The 19,958-nt window shown below is 41.6% G+C and overlaps 1 protein-coding gene across 1 annotated transcript in view; it reads right to left on the bottom strand.

Annotated features, from left to right (window-relative positions):
- The window catches only part of LHFPL1 (LHFPL tetraspan subfamily member 1), a 45,811-nt gene extending 27,447 nt beyond the window's left edge, over nucleotides 1–18,364 (bottom strand). Inside the window, exons 1-2 of the mRNA XM_022556749.2 lie at nucleotides 17,758–18,364; nucleotides 6,546–6,644 (exon numbers count right to left, since the gene is read on the bottom strand). Coding sequence (XP_022412457.1) covers nucleotides 6,546–6,644; nucleotides 17,758–18,208 — 550 coding nt within the window. The 5' untranslated portion in view covers nucleotides 18,209–18,364. The remainder of the gene's footprint in view (nucleotides 1–6,545; nucleotides 6,645–17,757) is intronic.
- Between the last annotated feature and the right edge of the window lie 1,594 nt (nucleotides 18,365–19,958).

Raw genomic sequence — 19,958 nt, 5'->3', positions numbered from 1 at the left:
TCAGTTGAAATCAACTGAAATCTCTGTTCACGGGTCCTGCTCATTACACCTTCACTTTGTCAAGGACCTTGCTATTCTGCATCAATCTCTCTCCACTATAGGATCATTACCATCATCATTCAACTATTTGGTCATCTTAGTAAAAGCCTCTCTTCATCCCACATTCTCCTTCAGTTACTACACAGTTTCTCTGCTCTCCTTCATAGCAAAACTTTTTGAAAGAATTGTCGGCACGTACTGCATTCATTTCCTCATCTCACAATACCTCTAATATCTATAAATCCAAAACTGCTCCTCTGGGTCCCTTCGTCTGGCTGACTCCAATGGCCACTTCTCTATCCCCAACCAGCAACTTGCAGCAACATTAAACACAATTGACCATGCCCCTTTCTTTTTTTGACATACTCTCTTTCTCTTGGCTTTTGTGACACCACACTCTTCATTTTCTTTACCCCCTCTGGCTACTCCTTCTGAGTCTCCTCAATAGGCTCTTTCTTCTCTACAGAGGAGCATAGAGGCTAAGAGCACAGACTCTCAAGCCCTGCTGTCCAAAATGGTAGCCACTGGTCACATTGTGACTATGACATTTAAATTAATACAATAAAATAAATTACATTCATAAAATTAAATACATTAATATTTATTAAAATTTAGATTAATAAAATTAAATTAAAAATTCAGTCCCACAAACCTAACATTTCAACCACTCACCAACAACACGTGGCTTGTGGCTAACACATTGGACAGCAAGACACAGAATATTTCCATCACTGCAGAAACTTCTATTGGATGGTGTTACCTAGACCAGGTTTCTAGAATTTGAGTCCCAGCTCTGCCACTCTACCAGCTGAGTGACCTTAGGCAAGTTACTTAATCTCACAGACAAATATCCCTGCCCTCGTGGAATTTATGCTATTCCTACCATGGAAAAATTAGGGTGTGTCTAAAACATAGGCTGGAGATCTATAAATGTTAATAGCTCTTCAAGAGATATTGGTTAGTGGAAAATGCAAAGTGCAGAACAGTATGGATAGCTAGATAGCTAGATAGATACATAATATGATTTTGGTTGGATAAAATAAAGATATGCATAGAAACACATATTTTTACATTTATGAAAAATTCTGGAGAGATACAAAAGGAATGTAATGGTCTCTTTGGGGAATGGTATTGGTGTCAGGAAAAAGACTTACTTTGCATGTTCAACCTTTGTGTACTGTTTTATTTTGTCACATACATAAATTACTTTTGATTAAAAATAATAATCTTAAATTTGTATGTATATGAATTGGCATTTTTCTGGTTGTCTATTATTGTATAACAAACCACTCCCAGAACATAGCAGCTTAAAACAACAATCATTTTATTATATTTCATGAATCTGTCAGTCACAATTTGGTCAGGGCTCAGCTGAGCAATACTTCTAGTGCAATTGGCATCAAAAAGGGTCATTCAGTGGTATTCATATGGCTAGTGTGGAGGGTCCAGGACTGCTTCACTCATATGTCTGGTGCCTTGGCTGGAAGTTTGGACTCAACTGGGCCTCTCTGTCTCCAATTGTCTCCAGGACTTTCCATGTGGTCTCCAGCAGAGTAGTCAGATTTTTTTTATATGATGGCTCAGAGCTCCAAGAAACCAACATGGAAACTACAGGTTCTTTAGATGTTAGGCCTAGAATAAACTTGATGTTACTTCTGCCATACTGTATTGATTAAAGCAGTTGTAGGTAGGCCAGCCCAGATTCGGAGGATAGAGGGTAGAGATTGACTTGGCCTCTATATGAGAAGAGTATCAAAGCATTTGTGGCTGTCTCTAATGCAACACAGATATCAAGACTGCTGTCTTAATACAAGTCATATCTTTGATAATTCAGGCTAGGACTAAAAATCATAACTGTGGATGCTTTAGGATAACTTGACTGGGAAACCTAGGGAAAGGGGAGTTGAAGACATGAGGGTTACCCTTTCATACTGGAGGCTGCAGGATGCCATTCAAAGTATCAGAGTGAGAAATCTACTTACTCTAAGAATCAACTTCCCTGACTGGCAATGCCTGCTTCTATTGTCCTCCCTATCCCCTTCACCTCTCTCAAGCCACTCAGGGTAAGAAGCTCAGGTAGGATCCATGTCTTTCTTGGCTCTGTGTCTCTCCCTTCCCAAAATACAGAGCACATAGGAGGGTACAGAGCCTACAGCAGAATCAAAGTAATGCCATCATTTGACAGTCTACCCCCCAGCACATTCTACTCTGCTGTCTATTAAGGAAGCCCATCATCTATTTTAAGTCAAACCCTGTGTTAGATACTTCAATATACTTTTTCTTATTTCACCGTAACAACAGAACTGATATGGGTATTATTAGCATCCCCCATTTTACAGAGAAGGAAACTGAGACATAGATATCTTTACCCCATACAACTACAAAGATGGTAGAGCCTGGATACCAACCGAGATCTTTGACTCCAAACTCTATGATCTTTCAGTATACCATGCTGCCTCTCAAGGAAAAGGGAACAAAGGCCTATACACTGGACACTCGGTACTTTTCTCCTATTTCATTCATATATCCTCTTAATATCTAAGGTGTGTGAGGATGCTTCCACACTGCCAGAATCTCCAGGGTATTAAAGAAAGGTCTAAGGAGAAAGGCTATACCTCTAGCATTGGCATTCCCAAATCTTGGTATTCACAAGCTTGGCATTCCCATCACATCATGAAAGATTTCTTTTTAATTCTACTACAAGTTTTACTGCGGCTCCTAGCACCTCTATACTGCAAGGGAACAACTGTTAACAGAGTTGTCATTGTCCTGTATGTTTGGGCAGCTGACTAGAAATGGGTCAGGAATGGCACAGGTTATCTCATTTTTTCAGTACTAACCAGAAAGGTGCTAATATACAGGCATGCAATTGGAGAATATGGGCAGCAAATGTGGGCTTCAGAGGAATAAGAGACACAGGGAGTTGGAAGGATGTGACAGTGATTCAAAAAAGGAACTAGGAGGGCTTCACTCAAGCAGGATTCTTCAATTCCTTCACCTCTACAGATTCACAGAACAACACAGTGTCCAGTGCACTAAGGAGAGGGGAGCTAGAGCCCTTAGGCAAATATATGGTGTAGGAGAGAAGGGTAAATAAAGGAGAAGAATGCAGTGGAGAGGGAAACAGTAACCAAAGGAAAAAAAAAACCTGAGTAAATGAAGGAAGAGAAAAGTAATGATCCTGTGGTAAACACAATCGAAGCCCATCAACTTGGGACAGAGGCAGCCAAACACAAAATTGCCCATTTGGGAACTAGGTCCTTGGAGGTGGTGATTGGTGCAGAAAACTGCCATACGACTACATGCAAATGACATCTCCAGTTTTTCACTCTGGCATTTTACATTAATAAAAGTAGCCATTCATTTTATTAGAAAAATATTATCCTCATACCAAAATCCAATCAACACATCACAAGAAAGAAATCTACAGACCAATATTCCTAATAAATATAGATGCAAAAATCTTCAACAAAATATGGCAAACCGAATCCAGCAACATATAAAATGGATTATACACCACGACCAACTGTGATTTATCCCAAAAATTCAAGGTTGGTTTAACATATGAAAATCAATAAAATACATATGATCATCTCAGCAGGTGTAGAAAAAGCATTTGACAAAATCCAGCACCTTTTCATGATGAATACACTTACACTATGAGTAGATAGAAAGGAACTTTCTCAAACCTAATAAAAGCCATCTATGAAAATAGCCTAGCCAACTTCTTACTTAGTGGTGAAAAACTGAATGCTTTACCCCTAAGATCAGGGATAAGACAAGGATGTTGAATAGAAAACTCTGACGAGTTCTATTCAACATTGTCCTAGAGGTTCTAGCCAGGGATATTACACAAGGAAAAGATTGGAAAGGAAGATGTAAAACTATTTCTCTTCTCAGATCATGTGATCTTGTGTATAATAAATCCTAAGTAATCTACTAAAAGTTCATTAGAATTAGTAAAGGAGTTCAGCAAGTTTGTAGGATATAAGGTCAATACAGAAAAATTATTTGTATTTCTATACGCTAACAATGAGTGATTCAAAAATAAAATTAAGAAAGCAATTCCATTTACAATATAATCAAAACAATAAAATACTTAGGGATATATGTCACCCAACAAATTGCAAGGCTCATATAATGAAAACTACAAAATATCATCAAACGAGGTTAAAGATAACCTAACTCACTGGAACATCATCTTGTGTTCAATGAGCTGGAAAACTTAGTATTGCTAAAGAGGCAATACACTCCAAACTGATCCAACCTCTATCAAAATCCCAACTAATTTTTTGCAGAAATTGACAAGCTGAACCTAAAATCCACATGTAAATGCAAGAGACCCAGAGTAGCCAAAACAGTCTTCATGACTTTAGATTTGACAATACTGTATTCCTAGATCTGATACCAAAAGCACAAGCAACAAGAGAAAAAGTAGATAAAAGTGGATTTCATCAAAATTAAATAATTTTGTGTTTCAAAAGATGTCATCAAGAAAGTGAAAATACAACCCACAGAATGAGAGAAAGTACTTGCAAATCATATAACTGAAAGGGGTCTAGTGTCCAGAATACATTAAGAACTCTGACAACTCAACAAAAAAGGGCAAATAGCCCAGTTAAAAATCAGCAAAAGATTTGAATAGATATTTCTTCAAAGAATATATAGAAATGGCCAATAAGTAAATGAAAAGATGCTCAACAAAATCGGTCATCAGGGAAACACAAATTAAAATCACAATGAGATATTTCACACACATAGGGATGGCTATAATTTAATAAATGTAAAATAAGTATTGGTGAAGATTTTGGAAAATGGGAACCCTTATACATTGCTGATGGAAATGTAAAATGATGCAGTTTCCAAAGTGATGTTTTCACTTTGGAAAACAGCCTGAAGTATCCTCAGAAGTCTTAAATATAGAGTCACCATTTGTCCCAGCAATTCCACACCTACCTAGATACATACCCAAGGGAAATAAAAATATATTTTCATACAAAAATGTATACACAAATTTTTATAGCAGTATTATTCATAATATCCCCAAAGTAGAAAAACCCAAGTATCCATCAACTGATGAGTGGATAAAATATGTTATATCTATACAATGGAGAATTATTCAGCCATGAAAGGCAGAAGTACTGATACGTGCTACAACATGGATGAACTTTGAAAACGTCATGCTAAGTAAAAGGAGGCAGACACAAAAAGCCACATATTATAATATGATTGCATTTATCTGAAATGTCCAGAACAGGCAAATCTAAATTGATGGTGGTTTCTGGGGGCTGGGTACAGGGAGGAATGAGGAGTGGCTGCTAATGGGTAAGAGGTTTCATTTTGGGGTGATGAAAATATTCTGTAATTGGATAGTGGTGATGATTGCACAACCTTGTGAATATACTAAAACCCACTAATTGTACACTTTAAAAGGGCAAATTTTATGGCATGTGAATTGTATATCAATAAAGCTGTTATTTTAGAAAAGTAGAATTATAGGACTAACAACCCAGCACCTGCCAAGTATTTATTCATTCCTTCACCTATGGCAGAATTATTATATTTACCAGTCAGCCCTGCCCTGAGCCAGGAACACTGAACATGCCGGGGTCTACATTTGTCATGTCTTCTATATAGCCCTTCCGTTATGTTATGTTTGTAGAGTAAACACCTCCTTCCTCCAAAAATGAGTCAGGTGAGACTCAAAAAACAATCTAAGGCCACAGAGAAAAAAGGGAAGTATTGGAGCATAAGCTATAGGGAATGGGTGGCCTCATTGTTCCAAAATCCTCTCCTACAACTGAGAATACTCAAGGAGACCTGGACATTTCTCCTCCTATTCTCTTCCATCATGGTAGGTTGGACAAATATTTTGAAATCTTCCAGGGAGAGTCCAGTCTATTCCCAATTCACAATAATGAACTTAAGCCATTCTCAGTGAAGTTGGTAACCATAGAAGAGCCCAGAGCTACTTCTGTCACCCATTTTAATATTTAACACCTCTTGTCATTAACATGCCAGTAACAATGTAAAAATGCCAGTAACAGTTCCCAGTGTTTAACCTAGGTTCCTAATGCATGATGTAAAGCAAATTATCTCTTGTTATAACCTCAGTGGGGAGCGAGAAGAGATACTATTGATTTGTATTTGGAAAATAGTGCCTAGAAGGATATACAACAGGGACTAGTATTTATTCAGAGGATGACGGATTAGCAGTCTCCAAGCATTTGGAATCCCTCTGTAGATAGGGTTGTCCCAAATCGGTCGCAGGACTCTGGGTAAAATTACATAAAGGGTGTGGAGAGATATGGTTAAAGAAGTAGAATTTATGTTCAACCCTTGTAAATTAGCAAGGCCACATAAGTCTGACTAATCCACCACTTCCCACAAGCTAACATAGTGAGAGACTCAGGCAAGCACCACGAGCAAGCACAGGCACCTCCAAGAGTGCTTTGAAAAACAGATTCCCATGAGCCATCACCACCATCCTGCACAGGTCACCTTACCTAACTGAAATTGATTGGAGACATTCCCACATGTTTGCATTATCTCTGGGCTATTCCATCCCAAGGGGTATAATGCACAGCCTGAGCTTATCAGCAGTCCTGGAAAAAAAATAAAAGCATACACACAGGTAGAAAAAATATAACAGGTCTTCTATCATTCCAACATTCCCTCTGAATTAGCTCAGCTCAAATTCTCCCTCCTCCACTCAGAGCTTATCTTTCCCCTTTTACCCTAAATGTCTATGACACTACCAACTCAACAGGATTTCTTTGCTGTGCCATAGGTGGTGAGTTGCAGTAGATAGTAGAGGGGACAACTCACAAAGAAAGGACGGTATTGGGGATTGAGACAGGCCAGTATGCTTTTCACAGCCAAAATGTTTTTGCCAATGACTTACAAAGCTGAATTGGCCTCTCCAACCAGACTCCTCTTCTATCTTGGTCTGATTTACAAAGAATAAAAAGGTAGGGGCTGCTACTCTTTCCTATAATTCATCCTTTTCTAAGAGTCAAGTCAGTCCTTACTAGTCGAAGGTAGGTCATGACTTCTGTAGCTTGAATTCAGCTGCCAGACTGGGATCTACAGAAAGCATCCACGTTATCTAGGCTTCTCCTGGTGAGCAGGGCACCAGACTCCCTCTTCCAGAAACACTTCCTTCTTCTGAGAAACCATTCCAGCTTCATGCTAAGCATTCCTACTTTCTTTGGCTTCCAAAACCTTCCACTGTGCCCCTTGCCTTCACCTCCATTTTGTTTAGGTCATTTGGTTACTACAGGGAAAATCTATGTGATCTTAGTGATAACCTTACTCTTCTGACCAGAGATACAAATCTGGGTCTGCTTGCTGACACTGTCTTGTAAGGACAACTGCCTCATCCACAGCTCTTGTTTACTGCCTAGGTTTACATTTTATAACCTATGATCACCTCTCCGTTGCCTTTGGCGACCATGGATTGAACTAAGCATTGGCATCTGACACAAAAGCAACCAAATTCATTGGCTGGCCAGGAATGGATGACATCATATCGTGCTCTGAAGAGAAGAGCTGGGCCAGACTTTTGTTTCTGGAAATTTTACTCAAGAAACACAGATGCTGGACTTCCCTGGTGGCGCAGTGGTTAAGGCTCCACACTCCCAATGCAGGGGGCCCAGGTTCGATCCCTGATCAGGGAACTAGATCCCACATGCATGCCGCAACTAAGACCCAGTGCAACCAAATAAATAATAAATATTTTTTAAAAAGAAAAGAAACATAGAGAAGCTGAGCTAGTTAGCAGATGGAGCAGAAGTTAGGAATAAACACCAGGAGGTAAAATCAAGTGTGTGTCAAGCTAAAGCCAAGTCCAGTCCAAACTTATGAATAGACATCAATTCTGGGTAAGCTGAGGAAACTGATTGGTAAAATAAAAGAATAGAGAGGCAGGAAGCAGATACATCATGAGGGAAAACTCCATACTGCTCCTGAAAGAGCTAGAGAATCTAGTCCTTCCCAATGGCTTTCCAGTTCCATTTTTCTTATGTTATAATAAGTCCCCTTTTCATTGGAGAACTCAAGCAAGTCTCTGCTGCTTACAGCCAAGAGAGCCTAACTACAAGAACGCTATACTTGAGTACTACACCAAAGTTCATAGGAAGGTCACCCGCCCTGAGTGTGGATGCAGAACCTAACACATAACACAGAGCCTCCACAAAGCAGGTATTTGATTAATGATGACTGGGTGGCATATTTAGAGGTTACAGAAAGGTTTCAGACCGTGAAAAGCAAGCTGCTCCAGGGACTGCCAGCCTCACCTTCGTTTCTCTTTCCTCACCGAGGAAGACTCCATATACACTCTGAGAAGCTAATAAGCCCACTTTGCCTTCAGCTGCAGCCTTTTGGAAGATCTCAAAGTACTCGCTAAGCTTGTCAGCAACATGGCAACCAGCTGTTCTCAATAGTCAGTGAGGCCAGAGAAAAAGACAAGGACCTAAAGAAAAATCAAGAAAAGTTTAAATAGGAAAACAGAGAGAACTTTCTGACGGTGAGAGAGGGTTTAGAAACTAAAAGAATGACTAATTAAGGTTAGAAAGTCCCTTCAGCGGAACGCTTAAAATTAGAAGACACTCTTATCTGTCTGATAGTCTGAAAGGAAATGAAACTGGTAACTCAAAAGACTTTTCTAGGCTCTGGAATTTATCCAGTGGCAATGGAACAACACTCCTATTTTTTCTCACCACAGATAAACTGAAATCATAGGATATGAGGAGGTATGAGCCAGAGTATGTAAGCCCAGAGTATGTACAATGGGTTAAGGACAAAATTGGAAACAAAACCTCAGCCTTTTCCTGCTTTCAGTGTGTACCCTTTGAGAGAAGAGTTAATAAAAGGTGAGCTTTCCCACACAGACTAGGAAGAAAAGAACACAAGTTTATAAAAGAACAGCAGTTCTGCATTCCAACCTCCACATTCAGATCCCTGGGACTGGCATGAGCTCTGACTTCTCAAGCAGGAGCTTGTGCTGGCTAAGTGCCTTTCCTGACACGGCAGGAGGAACCTTTCACCTTTTTCAGCCCCCCTAAAGACAGGGCTTGACTTAAAAGCTGCCTGCTTGGAGTTGTTACCTTGCAATTTTTCACAGGCACCAGGCCAGAGACCAGGAATCTCTGCCCAGGTATGTGTTTTGCCCCAGCGCATGTGGCTCCGTGCTCTGCCCAACCTGCCCTACCACACCTCCCATCCCCTATCCTCCCTCCTGCCTTTTAGACAGGTGAGCACAGTAGGTTGTAAACATACTTCATGGAGACATTGGACCTGTAACTGACAGAAGATTCATTACATTTGATCATAGATGGAGAAAGATGTCCTAGAAGATGTGTTATTTTAAAATGAAGTCACAGCATAATTTATCCTCAATTATATTTGTCCCCAACAGTTCTAATGAATTTGGGATATGAAGATGGGCTTCAAATAGCAACACAGAAGTCATTTTCCATTGACAGGCTCTGCCACCTTCTGGAAGACTGGGGGCTTATTTAAAATGTAGATTCTTGAACTTCACCCACAGATATTTGATTCAGTAATTGTAGCTCAGGAATATGCCTTTCAAAAGCACCCTAGTGATGCTGGTACCAACACTTAAGAAAAACACCACTAAAAATATTAAAAGCAGGAGCTCTGGTGGCAGAGAAAATTAGTTTAAATCCCAGCCCCGCCATGTATGAGCTGTAGCCCCGGCTCCTACTTTTCTACATGCCATTCCTAACTACAGGTTTTACTGCCCCTCCAGACACATATGCCCCTTGGAGAAGTCTGTCCCAACTGCACCTGCCTCTAGAAAGGGAAAGCCCTTTAGAGTGTGTTACCACCCTTACTCCACCACTGAACATGTGCAGGTGACCAGTGGGCTGCCATCTTCCTTCCCTTCCTCAACTGCTCCTTCCACAAGAATCCCCTATCACAAAACGTACCAAGTGTCCTCCCGAAACACGGTTGCTATAGTTTTCATTCATTGCTCTGACCAAACAGAGGCCTAGACTTAGACACTTTGCTCGGGTTCAGCCCTTGTGGCAACCTCAACGCCAGTACAAACCTTTGGGCGCACAATCTCGGACAGACCTCAGAACCCTCCCTGCTACTACATCCCAGCTGCCCTCAATCTTCCCCTGCTGCCAAAATTACTACTTCCCCATATCGCAACAGCTGTATAACCATCTCCCACATTCTCAATTAGGTAGATGACTAGTTTTTGTCTCCGGCCAGGGAAAGTCTCCTCAGCTGGGTGTTATCAACCTCCTTTGTCCACCACAACCTCCCATTCACAAGTGCAACTGTTGGGTGGGCAGCCATCTTGTTACACTTCATAACCCACTCCCAAATATCTGTCCAAGTATGGCTATCTGGTAGTTTGAATTTACTACCCTGAGCAGAAGTCTAGTATGGGTTAATTTGTTATTAATTTGTTCAATTTATTGCTCTTATAGCAACTTCAACTCAAACATAGTGGAAAATTTATGTCTGCCGTCCAGCTATATCTCAGCTTTCCCTTCCCAGGGAACACTCCCACTCAACTCTGCTATTCATTTCACTGCATATTCTCTCTCAGAGTTATAAAACAGTTCACCTCTGCTAGAGATTTCTAAAGTACATCAGGAGAGGCTTCACAGAGAGGCTGCATTTGACCTGGCCTTTGAGAGAGAGAGATTTACAGGCAGAGATGGAAGAAAACAGAATTTCAGAAAAAAGCAACACTATGAACAAAACTGAGCAGAGGTTTTCAAATGTTAGCGTGTACTGGAATCATGTTGGGAAATGATAAATAACAAATCCAAGACAGTAGTTAACTTTGCTGTGGGAACAAGGGAATACTATCAGGGTATGAAGGAGATTTCAACAACATTGGTAATATTCTATTTCTTAAGCTGTATAGTGCACATTTTTGAAATATTTCATACTATGCTTTCAAAAATAAATCAGCATGAGAGGCCGTGTAAAATGCAGAGTGCCAGGCATCAGTTCTGATTGGGTAGGCTTAGAAAGGCACTAAGGTATCTGTATTTAACAAGCACCCCAGGAAATTTCTTATACAAGGGCTTCATGGACCACTCTGAAAAACATTGTGATAGAATTTCTTCTCCAAACAGAAAAAGAAAAATCAATGACATCAGTGCATAAAGCCCAGGGCTGAGAGTCAGAAACCCTGGACCACAGTCTCTGTTCTGCTTCAAATTTGCTACATGAGTTTTTGTTAGTAGGTTAACTTCTTTAAATACCATTTCCGAAACAGAAAGCCACTTTTATAATCCTTGTTCAGCATGGTAAGGATAAGTTAAATTATGCCTGATGAAACTTTGGAAGACTTTCCAGGAAATGCTTGGTTTCCAGAGAAGATAATGGTTTTTAGAAAACAGCACTCTTTCCTTGAATCAAGTTCTCAGTGATCCATCTCCAGTGGCAACTTTCATTCAGCTTGAAGCATGAAGCATTAGGACCTTCCATGGAGAAAATCATTAGTGCCTGTCTGGGTGTGTTGAATTCCATCTGCTTAACCAAAAAAAAAAAAAAAAAAGTCCAGAGTGGTAGTTCTCACTTGGATTGGGGAAAGGGAACACATCAGAGTCACTGGAGAGATCTTCCAAAACATGCAGCCTTCCACCTGTTGCTGTGTGTATCAGTATGGGAAAGAGGACTGGAGAGTTGGGTCCACATTTTTTAAGCACTCCATGTGATTCTGATACATTCCCTGATCTAGAAAGATTCTTGGCCTCCCTCGAGGAACCTGATCCAAGATCTTACACTTTTTCTTGCCAAGAGTTCCTTATATTTACTTCTCACTTATTACTTCTTTGGTTAGCTCTCACTGAAGGTAGAGGATAATTCACAAGCCTCTTGCATATGTATACACGGGGGAATGTAAATAATGACCTTGTTCTCAGGGACTGGGGGCCAGCTGGTTAGAAACCTCAGCATCCCCAGGGTTGAAATAATCTCCTGGCCAGATGTTTCCTTCACCGGTTAGAGGAGGGCATGAAGGTCCCAGTGGAAGGCTCTCTGGACCCTACACTTGTCCAGCTGGATCAGCTGCAGGTGGAGCAAATGGGACCCAAGGGTCCCATCAGGTCACCTTGCTGAGTATGACTCAGGCCAGCAGCTCTTTATTTCTTCCTGTCTCTCCCACTTCCCACCACTCATCTCTGTGGGCAGCCGCCAAACGGGGGAACAAAAGTCAGGCAGGGGGAGGGAGTAGTTCTTAATGGATCCTCCATCTCTTCAGTGGTTTGGGGTCTGGCAGAGATAAACCAGACCTGAAAAAAAATGGCTCCTCCCTCTGATGTATTTTGGTTAATGCACTAGCTGCCGAGAAGCAGCCAGGCCTGGAGCAACAAAATCAATTTCCCTCTGCTGAACAACAAGCTTAAACTTAACCCTCACAGCTCTTTCTCTTATGTCTTTTATCCATGGAGCTCAAAATGCTGTTCAGGCTTGGCTTTCTGCCACAAGCAAAGCCCATCTCTGAGGAGTGAGACACCAAGATCTCTGAAGAACCTTGGATAATGATTGTATGCCAAGGGGTGCCTAGAAAATATGATACATTCAAGCAGCCTTCACCATTCCTTCACATCTGATGCAACTTTGACAGGCACCAGTTTCTAAAAAGGAAATGAGAATGACACTTAGTTGGCTGGTATTACAGGCGGGGAAGCTGTATAAATTTAGCAATCTGTCCAATATCCCCAGGGATAACCCTTGTAGCACACCTTGGATCTTGATTCTTTCCATGAGTACTGTCAAATGGCATTTTATTCTTGAACTTTAATGACCCCCATCTAAGTGTAAACACTGTGACTATGTTCCTATGAGCAATGGTTGATGGGGAATATAAAATAGCAGAATCATATGAGATTAACATGATACTGATGTTTCTATTGCCCCTGTATTATATCTGCTGCTCAATTAAAGCTCTCCCCCACTCAGTCCATGAGTGTCTAAATCTCCATTACCTACCCACATCTCCCTTCAACAATTTCCTTTGAGTTTCTGGACCTAGAAAGTGAGATCAACCAAAATGTATTATATGGAGAACCATAAACATTTTGTGAAAGTCTCACTCAAGCCTAAGATAGGAGGCAAGGTGGGTGTAGGAGCCAGTGTTAATGCTTGGAGTCAGATGGAGGCTATTGCTACTGACATTCTGATTCCTAACAGTTAGTCCCTGTTCACCCTCTGCTGGAAATTCTTAGAAAAGCAAGTAAAGCTAAGTTATCACTCTCAAGTCAGAAGAGAAGAGAACTCAGGGTGCTAATACCTTTGAATGGAAGCCTGGAAAAAAAGCAAAGGATGTGAATGAACCCAGCTTTCGCATGCCCAACTTATCCCAAAATACACTAACATTGCCTTAACCATATGTTCATTCTTTCTACCATTACTAAATACCTGCTCTGTGCCAGGCACTGAACTGGGCTCTGGGGCTATAAATATGAGTTGTAAGGAGCACCCCTTTCACCTGCCAGCTAAGTGTCACTTCCTGAAATAATGTGCCCATAGAAGTACCGAGCTAGCCATAGTAAGCCCAAGAATGCAGGTGAAAGGTGAGCCAATTAAGGTTCATTTGTAATATCTGTGGAGCCCCCAAAGAGAGATAAAGTCATAGGCTTAAACCAGCCTTAATAACTGGTTCTGTACCATGGTTTTGAAGCGGAAGAGAGAAATTAATCCAATGACTTTCCAATGTGGCCAGAAAATCATTAGTAGCTAAAGAGTGGGAAAATTCAGAGATAAGGGAGGTTAGAATGTGAATTCAAATAGGAGAAAAACCACATGATCATCTCAATAGATGCAGAGAAAGCTTTTGACAAAATTCAACACCCATTTATGATAAAAACCCTGCAGAAAGTAGGCATAGAGGGAGCTTTCCTCAACATAATAAAGGCCATATATGACAAACCCACAGCCAACATCGTCCTCAATAGTGAAAAACTGAAACCATTTCCACTAAGATCAGGAACAAGACAAGGTTGCCCACTCTCACCACTCTTATTCAACATCGTTTTGGAAGTTTTAGCCACAGCAATCAGAGAATAAAAGGAATCCAAATCAGAAAAGAAGAAGTAAAGCTGTCACTGTTTGCAGATGACATGATACTATACATAGAGAATCCTAAGGATGCTACCAGAAAACTACTAGAGCTAATCAATGAATCTGGTAAAATAGCACGATACAAAATTAATGCACAGAAATCTCTGGCATTCCTATACCCTAATGATGAAAAATCTGAAAGTGAAATTAAGAAAACACTCCCATTTACCACTGCAACAAAAAGAATAAAATATCTAGGAATAAACCTACCTAGGGAGACAAAAGACCTGTATGCAGAAAATTATAAGACACTGATGAAAAAAATTAAAGATGATACAAATAGATGGAGAGATATACCATGTTCTTGGATTGGAAGAATCAACATTGTGAAAATGACTCTACTACCCAAAGCAATCTACAGATTCAATGCAATCCCTATCAAACTACCACTGGCATTTTCCACAGAACTAGAACAAAAAATTTCACAATTTGTATGGAAACACAAAAGACCCCGAATGGCCAAAGCAATCTTGAGAACAAAAAATGGAGCTGGAGGAATCAGGCTCCCTGACTTCGGATTATACTACAAAGCTACAGTAATCAAGACAGTATGGTACTGGCACAAAAACAGAAAGATAGATCAATGGAACAGGATAGAAAGCCCAGAGATAAACCCATGCACATATGGTCACCTTATCTTTGATAAAGGAGGCAGGAATGTACAGTGGAGAAAGGACAGACTCTTCAATAAGTGGTGCTGGGAAAACTGTACAGGTACATGTAAAAGTATGAGATTAGAACACTCCCTAACACCATACACAAAAATAAGCTCAAAATGGATTAAAGACCTAAATGTAAGGCCAGAAACTATCAAACTCTTAGAGGAAAACATAGGCAGAACACTCTATGACATACATAACAGCAAGATCCTTTTTGACCCACCTCCTAGAGAAATGGAAATAAAAACAAAAATAAACAAATGGGACCTAATGAAACTTCAAGGCTTTTGCACAGCAAAGGAAACCATAAACAAGACCAAAAGACAACCCTCAGAATGGGAGAAAATATGTGCAAATGAAGTAACTGACAAAGGATTAATCTCCAAAATTTACAAGCAGCTCATGTGGCTCAATAACAAAAAAACAAACAACCTAATCCAAAAATGGGCAGAAGACCTAAATAGACACTTCTCCAAAGAAGATATGCAGATTGCCAACAAACACATGAAAGAATGCTCAACATCATTAATCATTAGAGAAATGCAAATCAAAACTACAGTGAGATATCATCTCACACCGGTCAGAATGGCCATCATCAAAAAATATAGACAAAATAAATGCTGTAGAGGGTGTGGAGAAAAGGGAACACTCTTGTACTGCTGGTGGGAATGTGAATTGGTACAGCCACTATGGAGAACAGTATGGAGGTTCCTTAAAAAACTACAAATAGAACTACCATATGAGCCAGCAATCTCACTACTGGGCATATATCCTGAGAAAACCATAATTCAAAAAAAAGTCATGTACCAAAATGTTCATTGCAGCTCTACTTACAATAGCCAGGAGCTGGAAGCAACCTAAGTGTCCATCATCGGATGAATGGATAAAGAACATGTGGCACATATATACAATGGAGTATTACTCAGCCATAAAAAGAAACGAAATTGAGTTATTTGTAGTGAGGTGGATGGACCTAGAGTCTGTCATACAGAGTGAAGTAAGTCAGAGAAAGAAAGACAAATACCGTATGCTAACACATATATATGGAATCTAAGAAAAAAAATTGTCATGAATAACCTAGGGGTAAGGTGGGAATAAAGACACAGACCTACTAGGGAATGGACTTGAGGATATGGGGAGGGGGAAGGGTAAGCCGTGACAAAGTGAGAGAGAGGCATGGACATATATATACTACCAAACGTAAAATAGATAGCTAGTGGGAAGCAGCCACATAGCACAGGGAGATCAGCTCGGTGCTTTGTGACCACCTAGAGGGGTGGGATAGGGAGGGTGGGAGGGAGGGAGATGCAAGAGGGAAGAGATATGGGAACATCTGTATATGTATAACTGAGTCACTTTGTTATAAAGCAGAAACTAACACACCGTTGTAAAGCAATTTTACTCCAATAAAGATGTAAAAAACAAAAAACAAAACAAAACAAACTTTGCACAATGAGTCTAAGGAAAGAGGGAAACAGAAAACATCACCTTAACTGGCACAGCAAAGAGAATCTGGTGCTTTTCCTAAGAATGCCAGAAAATCATGATACTTAGCTCAGTGTTTCTCAACCTTGGCACCACTGACATTTGGGACCAGATACTTCTTTGTTTTGGGGAGTGGTCAGCTGTCTTGTTCTTGTGCATTGTGGGATATTTAACAGCATTCCTCACCTTTATCCACTGATTGTCAGCAGCACCCTCCCCAATTTTTGATAACCAAAACCATGTCAAAGACCTTACCAAATGTCCCTTGGTGGGGGATGAGGTATGTAAGAAATCAGCCCCTGTTGAGAAGCCCTGTCTTAGCTCATCACTAACATCTCACCCCAAGGCCACATAAATGCAGTCATTGGAGAGAAGAAAGAAAATTAGGATCTGGGTTATCTTGCCAACGAACAAATTTAAGGAAAGAAAGGAAGTGAACAAGAGAGAGGTCACTGTCATTTGCTGACAGCCACAGGGCAACTTAGTGAAAGAGCCAGAAGTGGGATCCAAGTTTCCTGGCTCCAGGCACCCACACTGTGCTGCTAAGGATGACAGTGATAATGAATAATGATTCTACAACTTTAGGAACAACAGCAACAAACTTCAGCAATAGGTTCTACCAGCGCTTTTTTCCACTGCCGCAACTAGGTGTAAAAAATAGCTCACATATTCACACACACATTTGCCTGTCTGTCTTAAACTTGCTTTTTCTTCTCCGTTCAGATTAAACTGCTCCCCTTGCTTTCCTACAGTCTGCCATTTTTGCATTTTGCTCTTTCCTAGCCCATCCACACACTGCCAGCATCCAGGTCTCCTGCATTAAGTTTAGGGGGAGGCTGAATGAGGGAAAAGCTAACTAGGGTGCGTCAGGGCCATAGAAACCTGGATAGTCTGTTAATGGCTACTAGACAGGGCTAGCCTTAGATGCTGTCAAATAAGCAGTCACCTGAAGTCTGCCTGGTACCTAGCATTTCACTATTAGAGATGTATTTTTTGGTGAGGACTGTACATTAAATTCTTATTAGTAATTAACACCTGGGTGTATGTGTCTATCAGATCACTGTCCTCTGAGATAACTACCAGAGATCAGGGATCTTAGAGGTCAAGTTTATTTTGGAGCAGTAATACTAGAGTATAAGTTGCTGTCCCTGGAAAGCAGACCTGGATAATATTCTTCAATGGGCACTCTGCAAGGAGAAGAAGGTGATGAAAATCAGGGCTAAAAAAACCAGATATCAACTCTGCCTACTAGCCAATCTTGCTGAGAATAAAACCCTGATGTAGATTGCACTTTGGGGAGTCCCAGGCTAGGTGTTTCAAACGAGTCCCCATTCATAGCCCTAGAGATGGACAAAGGGGAGAAGCTGAGAGTGGATTTCCCCATGAAACAACATCCCCACTACCCACAACCCTGCAAAGCTCCCCAACCTACCCAATCCCAGGAACACCGTCTTACCTCCCACGAACTGTGCGGCTCCCATGTAGCGTCCCATCATTCTGGAGATGAGCTCCTCCATGCAGCAGCCTAGGACAGCAGCCAGTGCCACCAGGAGTAGCAGAGCACAGCCGGCACCTGTCACTACTGTGCACATCTGCCAGGCCAGGCTTGGGATGGCATTGAAGCTGGCATAGCGCCCACACTCTTCCACCATGATCAGACTCTGCCCCTCTCCCCTCACAGGGTAGTTGCACCTCCGGAATGTGCTGAATGACACTGGCTTCCCCAGCTGGGATCCAAAGAGCCAGTAAGGCAGGAAGTAACTGGTAGAACTGGCCACAGCGGTAACAAGGGACAGGAAGGCCCAGAGGGTCCCCGCCAGGGTCAGGCTGCTCCGCATGGTCCCAGGTTTCTCTGCGGGGATAGGGAGATGAGTTGGGTCACAGCGCCAAATGTAGAAAGTTATCATGTAGGCTCCATTGGCCTAGTTTTCATCTGCCTGGCCAGTCCTGGGGCTCAGTCATGTGCTTCTTGGCCCTTACTTCTGGATAAGATTATTGTCTCAAGGACCATTTGGGTCCCTATGGGATTCTGCTCTCCAGCACTTTTCCCATCTTCCCTTCCTTCCGCCTGATTCAGAGTTCTATGGTCTCTAGGCTGCCATGGAATAAGCGTAGAACTGAATTAGTGACTGTTCTGCCCACTCCAATGCAGCCTGAGCAGACAGCTTTTAGCTCTTGACATCCAGCATGGAACAAGTGACAGGAGGGAAGTCTGAATCAAACCAAGGCTCTCTGGAGAGCCCCCAACTTCTGGTGGAATGGCCTTGTTGACCTGAAGGCTGGAAGGAGGCAATATCTCAAGAAGGCCAGGAACCAAGTTGTTTTCAGAGAGTTAAGAAAGAAGGAAGATAACTCACAGGGCCTGCCTCTACTCCAAGGGAGAAGAGGGAAGGAGAGCTCACCATGGAGTTAGAGGATGTGCCCATTTGACCTTGGTAGGATGTCCAGGAGAGCATTAATGTGGGCTTTCACAGTACTACATCAGCTAGGTTAAAATGGGTAAATAAAATAAGGGGTGCCTAGTCTCATACCCTTTGCTTATCACTGAGTGAGCACTGTTCAGTCACTTTTTCCCAAAATCAAAATGGGAGGCACCTTTCCAACCAGTGAGGGTTGTCTAACACTAGGCTATCTACTAAGAAAACCTGCCTGGTCCTTTGCTGAATAAAGTTAAGAAAGCACCTCATCTCTCTGAAATGGATTAGGTACCCCCTGCCTGGCATCAGGAACAGAGATCTATAGCTATAAGGGCATTTCAAGGTGCCTTTTGGAACAAGTCATCTCAGATTCAAGACAGTGAGAGTCTTTTTAGATCTAATCTCCTCAGCCCAGCTCACAGATGGTTTTCACAGACCCCTCTGTCAAAAATCCACCACTTCCCTCCCAACTCCATTAATCTGCCATTGCTTTCTGGCCTGTTTCTCAATGAGGGCAGCCAGAGACCACACTGAAGCTTGCTGACAGCACTGTGAACATCTCCAGCAAGCAGACAGTGGAGTTTGTTTCAGACACTTCTCCATGATTCATCACCACTGCGTAAAGTTACAGGTGGTGGGAGAGGGGTTCAGCGGTGGGGGACTGAATGCACGGGAATTACAGGAACTGGCTATATTGCCAGTTTGGGACATTGTCAGGAGCAAGCAGCAGTTGTACTCAGGGTCTCAAGGACCTTGTCCAGCCATGAGCTCTGTCATAACCATCATCAAACAGTACCTGGCACAGAGCGGGCACTGCAATCCATATTTGTTTAATGAAACCCATTTTATAGAAGCATCCAATTTCCAGGCTGGCAGGGATCTTAATGAATCACCTAATTCAACCTTCTTGTTTTACATATGGGGGAATACACCCTTGTAAAGCGGGAAATAATTTTCCCCAAGTCGCAGAGTAAGTTAGCAAGCAGCCACACTGGAATAAGAGATCCAATCTACAGATTCCTAGGTCAGTACTTTTGTACTACACAGTGCTAATCACCCCCCTGCCCTATCACTTTACAGATGGAAATACGGAGAGGAAATGATTTACTCAAGGGTAAAGAACTAGTGAAGTACACTGGCCGGACTAGAGCCCAGTTATTTGATTCTTCGTATAATGCTCTTTTTTCACTCCACCACAATTCCCCTCCTGATACATACGTATTGTGTGCTATGTGGTTTG

The sequence above is a fragment of the Delphinapterus leucas genome, chromosome X (assembly GCF_059928025.1).
Source record: "Delphinapterus leucas isolate spDelLeu-1000000601 "Yukka" chromosome X, BTC_Dleu_Yukka2, whole genome shotgun sequence".
Lineage (NCBI taxonomy): Eukaryota > Metazoa > Chordata > Mammalia > Artiodactyla > Monodontidae > Delphinapterus > Delphinapterus leucas.
This window is presented reverse-complemented; position numbering and strand designations above follow the sequence as displayed.